The sequence below is a fragment of the Anoplophora glabripennis genome, unplaced genomic scaffold (genome assembly GCF_000390285.2).
Source record: "Anoplophora glabripennis isolate ALB-LARVAE unplaced genomic scaffold, Agla_2.0 scaffold1297, whole genome shotgun sequence".
Lineage (NCBI taxonomy): Eukaryota > Metazoa > Arthropoda > Insecta > Coleoptera > Cerambycidae > Anoplophora > Anoplophora glabripennis.
In genome coordinates this window covers 48,468-54,730 of record NW_019417485.1, presented here as the reverse complement: position 1 = coordinate 54,730, position 6,263 = coordinate 48,468, and the positions used below count along the sequence as shown (strand labels likewise).

The 6,263-nt window shown below is 32.0% G+C and overlaps 2 protein-coding genes across 2 annotated transcripts in view; both read right to left on the bottom strand.

Moving 5' to 3' along the window:
* Positions 1–3,522, bottom strand: part of LOC108914852 — a 25,111-nt gene extending 21,589 nt beyond the window's left edge. Inside the window, exon 1 of the mRNA XM_023456347.1 lies at positions 3,406–3,522. Coding sequence (XP_023312115.1) covers positions 3,406–3,522 — 117 coding nt within the window. The remainder of the gene's footprint in view (positions 1–3,405) is intronic.
* Positions 426–6,263, bottom strand: part of LOC111692374 (zinc finger protein 710-like) — a 10,630-nt gene continuing 4,792 nt past the window's right edge. The window contains exon 2 of the mRNA XM_023456348.1: positions 426–1,285. Within this exon, the coding sequence (XP_023312116.1) occupies positions 826–1,251 (426 nt within the window). The 5' untranslated portion in view covers positions 1,252–1,285 and the 3' untranslated portion in view covers positions 426–825. The remainder of the gene's footprint in view (positions 1,286–6,263) is intronic.

The following is a 6,263-nucleotide window of genomic DNA, read 5'->3' as shown; positions in this document are numbered from 1 at the left end:
TGATTATATATGAAAATAATTTAGAATTTAGTATTTCGTAAATATTGTTAACTGAGGATTATTGTTTACAATTGTTTGTAGAAATACAAGAAAAATTGAAATTGTTGAAACCATCATTGAATTAATAATTTATAATATAGACATAATTTATGATTCGAGTTTTAATTTTGTTGTGTCTATGAATTGTGATATATTGTTACTAGAACTGACCCCTAAGATGAGAGTGGTTGAATATAAAAAAATTATCAAAGTATAGTTCTTATAATAATTTCAATTTAATAATAATAATAATAGAACTTAATCCAAATAAGTAATTTAATTTAATTTCGATAATATTATTATATATTATATATATATATAAAAAAAAAAAATTATTAAAATTAATATTAAAAATAAATTAAACAGTATTGCAATTATTACAGTATATTACAAAGTATTCATTTTAATGTATTGTTACAAAAGCACTAGTCCGAAATCACTTGTCTCTTTCTGTTTCAGGGAGAGTTTTTGTTTGAACCGATGTTTTTCACAACAGGCTTTACATTCTACTTCATATTCACTTATCCATGGTCGGTCCCTTGAATAACTTCATTTTTGACTGGATTTTGCGTTTTAATGGGCCGTACTTCGCACCCACAAATGTTTTTGTGCAGCAACAGATATCTCCTTAGAGACTACTTATGCTTGGTTCCAGAATCACATCGATGCATTTGAACCCGCGACACATCTTCGCATGCTCATACATACCCGAACATTTGCACTCGTGAAGGCTCTCTATGCTTCAGCATGTGATATTTTATACAACTCCTGCATTTGGATTTATAGTCACAGTCGGTACGCCTTATCTTTATGTTTCAGCTGATGCCGTTTGATATTCCTCTTGTATTTAGTTTCGAAATTGCAGTCGTTACACCTGTACGTTTGAACCTGCGAAGGGTCTTTATGTTTGAGTTGGTGCTTTTTGATGTTCGTTTTGTATTTATTTTCATAATCGCAGTCATTACACTTGTACATTTGAACCTGCAAAAGATCTTTGTGTTTCAGTTGGTGCTTTTTGATATTCGTTTTGTATATAGTTTCGTAATCACAGTCATTACACCTGTACGTTTGAACCTGAGAAGGATCTTTATGTTTTAGTTGGTGTGATTTGATATGACTCTTGTATTTAGTTTCGTAATCGCAGTTGTTACACTTGTACATTTGAACCTGTGAAGGGTCTTTATGTTTGAGTTGGTGCTTTTTGATATACATTTTGTATATAGTTTTGTAATCACAATCATTACACCTGNCATTTTAAACGCTTTTTAAAACGAAAATATTCAAATTGATAGCGGCGATATAGCGCTTTGACAGATGACGTTTAAGTTCATTTGCTATACGCCACGCCCTACGTCCAAATTTTCAGAACCAACTTGACCACGTTTTTATTTGAACGCTTGTTATTTATGAGGCAAACTAACACAATATATCACTATGTATACCGATATCCGCCAATTTAGCTATCAAAATATTGTGATCAATTTTATCAAAGGCTTTACTACTGTCTGTATACAAGGCGTCCACCTGAATTCGACGGTCCATAGCACCACGAATGTACCTATTCGTTCTAGCATAATAAATTAGTCTCGATAGATCTTTTAGAAAAGTAACCATATTGTTCCACCATAAAAGACTATCGTATATAATCGATTCAAATAATATACTAATATTAAATATTAGTGACAGAGGGTACATCCAAATTGGGGCACAGTTTTTTACCAGCACCTTTATTTGGATCTATATCAACCAACTTATTGGATAGCAAATGCTCTGTTATTTGTACTAAAGAAATACTATTACCACCATTCATATCTGTGCAATTAAATATTTGGAGTGGTCTCTGTACGTAATACGGTTCATAAACACTTTGAAAGTAAGATGAGATGGTTAGATTAAAGAATATTCTTTGAAAAAGAGTTCTCGATCGGGACAAAACGTTAGAATTTTAATAAAAAAATTATTGCTGCTGTTCTTTATCATTTTGACCGACTGTCAGACTAGAACCTGATACCTAAGAAAAATAATCCCAATTAGAAGACAAAAGGTTCAAGAAGTTTTCCATTTTATAAATATTAGGGTGCTTTGTTTCAAACGTACATTTCCTTTTTCCGCTCCATTGACGAAACATTGTTCTAAACATTGGAAAAAAAATTCTCACCAAATTTCAGTTGCTAGTTTTTATTTTTAGTAATCGCTATTTGATTTTAAAAATCTGCTATTCATTTAACACGTAAACCTACCGTTATTTTTTAAATTATCTATATCTCGGGTGCATTTCACGTTACTTTATTGTCCATAGGCGATAATTAGAGTCCTATCTACAAATTTCAAAAAGTCTATAGAGATAAAACAGGAATTTTTTTAAGTTTTCACACGTTTGAATCTATTCATCGCGTGAATTAATACTTTACCGAGGACTTTTTTATACTAAATTTAATTTTCTATAAATATGTCATCTACGATTTTGCTGTAGAAAAATGCAGAGATCGATAAAATTAAAAAAACAATTCTTTAGCAGTGAAAGTCACATAGATCCTGCTATGGGCACTTTCAAATAACACAGATTACAGGAAGTCTATTCAAAAAAAAAAAATTTCATACAAACTTTACATATTTTTTCCCGCATAATACGAAACTGTAATAAAAATATGGGTTTCCATTAAAAAAATCAAGGTTGACCTTGATAATTGACATTAAGGTTAATTTCAAGATACGATAATTTGGTCCCCCCGGAACCTGATAACTTTTGTTCGGTACATTAAAATGGGACAGTGTGTATATATTTACGGGGTCACTGATATGTATGGAAACGGTCAGTTATCTCCCAAAGTAATATAGCTGTCGAAAAATCATAACATACAAACGTTTTAGGCTTTTTAAAAATCTATTGCAATAAAGAAAAGTTAAGTACATATACAGGATCAGGCCAAAAGTCATGGCGAAACAAAGTTGTTTTTTCTTTATTGGAACAGCCCGTATATTATTCCACATTTCAATTCTTCTCGAAATTCTAAACAAAATTCGTATAGCACATCATGTACCTAAACTTAACCGTTTTTGAAATATAGAACTTTGAAAATCATTTTCTTATAAATTATACAAAAATATTTTGGTGCATCAAGTTATCTTTGAAAGGTTCTACCTCCATAAAAACGCCGAGTCGTTCTTTTGTCTAATAGCGATTATCTTGAGAAGGCATGTCAAAAATACATTTAATGTGAATAATTTTCTTGCAAAAATAGCACGTTTAAGTGAAACCCAGCGTATCACAGCCTATGATTTTTCGATAGCTATTTTACTTTAGGAGATAATCGACCGTGTCTATACATATCAGCGACTCTGAACTAATACATATCTATCACTCACCAATTTCAGCAAAAGAACATCTGAAATATCTCTCATAACGTTGTTTATTACCTCAAAACCTTTAACGGTTACAGTTTCGAGGCAAAGCTTACACGAAGTTTCTTGAACACCAGTCATTGCAACAATTTTCTTTGAAATGTAAATATAAAACCGTAACTTCTGTTGGTTGTTTAACCTCAATGAAAACTTCGAATAGTTATTGTTCTTCTTCCTCTTCTGTTATCGGGACAACAAGAATGGTAAAATCTCGTCTATATTTTTTGCACATAACAATTTTTCTTGTACACATCGCACATCACTAATTTGGTTCTTCAGAATATGGCGCTGATGGTTTACATCTGAAAAACCTGTTTTTTTTTGTTCTTGAATAATTACGGTTGCATTGCCTGTAATAAGTGAAGTTTCCAATTTACTTGAAACAAAGTAGTAACTATAATGTATTTTGCATTTGAAAATTAGTTCTATCAGATTTAAAGCAAATTGTAACCCTATGATGTACTTACAGCATTCCAAACATTAGTACTAGCAGATTACCTTTTATTTGCGTGGCCACCACGTTTTCCTGACTTAAAAACTATAACCTATTTTTATTAGGAAATAACATATTTTTGTTGGTCAAAACATGATTAAGCGTGCCCAAACATGATTACGAGTCGGTGGACAAAATTTTGAACGTTTACAGGTTACATTTAGAAATAGAATTTAAACCAATTATTTTTTTTTAAGGTTATGAATCATTACGTTTTCCCGTGTTTTCCATGTAGATAGCGCCATCTATCAATACTGGTAGACACTACCTTACATGACCGCCTCCTTGACTAAAATATTGTAGAAAATATTTCAAACAATGACCGCCTATAAATTTAAAGTATACTGTAATATTTATCAAGTATCATATATTAGCACCATTTTTATTCGAAAGATGGCGCCACAAATTTAATTCTCGTCACGATTTTAGCACGTAATTAGAATTCTAGAACAATTATGATTTTGGTTCGGACCAATTTGCAGATTTTTATGTACAGAAAAACAAAAACTGTAAAAACAAACAAAATTTAATGGCTCCTTTAAACAGATTAATACAGTGTAGTGCATATGTACTGAAATTATATTTAGTTTATTTAATGAATGTTGTCCATCCTGAAAATGATGGACAACGCTTGACCATGCACCGATTCCTTGGATTTAAACAACACTATTTAGCCTAACTTACCTATATACAAAAGTGCACGCCTACTGAGATATAGCCTTCTAAATATAGAACAGATAACCTAGTTTTTTTCAAATAATNAAGACTATTTAGCCTAACTTACCTATATACAAAAGTGCACGCCTACTGAGATATAGCCTTCTAAATATAGAACAGATAACCTAGTTTTTTTCAAATAATTTGAAAACTTTTTTTCTTAGAAACTTCAAATTTGGTACACATATTTTTTTATATAAGGGCAATGTAAATATAGAATTTGGTGAGAACACATATACAGGATGTTATATTTCTAGTGCCTGTGCGCCACTGGCTATCCCGTAACTTTTTTATATGTACGCCAATGACGACAGAATTTATATTTTTAAAAATACACTATTTTTGAAGATTTTTTGCCTCGTTTATGGATTTCGAGTAAAATTGGCATTTTTGCGCATTAAATAATATAAAATCAGTTTAAGATAAATAGAACATTCTAGTACGAGGTGCCATATAACAGAGAAACAAATTCATAACAATAATTAAAAGGTTCTGTGTCAAGCTAGCTGTGATTTAATTTTAGCTTACTTTGTTTTTTTATTGCAATTTATACTTTTGCTGAACAAACTGATATGTTAGTAGTTTTGGGTTATTCTGAAGAAAATTGTTGTGCTACTGTTCGAACATAATATGGTGAAAGATTTCTTAATCGAAGAACTTCAAATCACAAAACATTTGCTAATGCGGAGAGACGCCTTCGGGTACCAGGACGTTTTTTACCTGTAACATTAAATCGTGGATAATGTACGTCCGGAATTATTCAGCTGGAGGAACAAATTTTGGAAAGGGTCGAAGAAATTCCTCAAGTAAATAAAAGGCGTTTAGCAGCAGAGGTTGGCTTTCAAAAAGTTCCGTTAATAGAGTGTTAAAGGACCAGTTATTACAGGTTACAGGTATTACAGAGTACATATAGGTATTACAGGTTATTAAAGGTCTAACAGATGGATAGGTAGAATAATGCCACTTTAAAATGGCCAACTCGATGCCCGGACCTAAACCCATGTAATTATTTCATTTGGGGAGCGTTGAGGGCCAGTTTAAAATAACTTTTCAGTAAATACAGAAAACGAATATGGGAAAAAATGCAACATGAAATTAATGTTATGAAAGGTAATGCACAATTATTGGTTAATTTCTAATTTTCGAAGAACTAATGTTTGCGTTTAAGAACAAGAAAGTACAGTGCACAATAAAAGCTAAAGATTTAAATTTATATTTAGGCCTTAAAATAATACTAATAAAATGGAATAGGGAACAGTATTACTACAATAATGTTTCTTTGCACTTGTTCCCCCTACACAAATTACGAAGAATCAAATGAAAATTATAAATTTCATAGGACGCAGGGTTAATCTTAAATGTGTACATATAAAAATTAGAGGTCAAAAAAATAAATGCAACAAATAAACCGCCACGGTAGCGCAGTCGGTCGAGAGTGCGGTGGCAAGCATTTCTCGGCTAGGCTTCCTACTCTGGTCCGGGTTCGATCCCCGGTGTCGGCACTGGCAATGTCGATGGATAATGGGTGTTTGTCCGCGTTTTTTCAAGTGTAGCCCCCTTCCGCACAAGCCTTTGGCTTTTGGATTTGGGGGTTGTCTCATTTCTGTGGTGT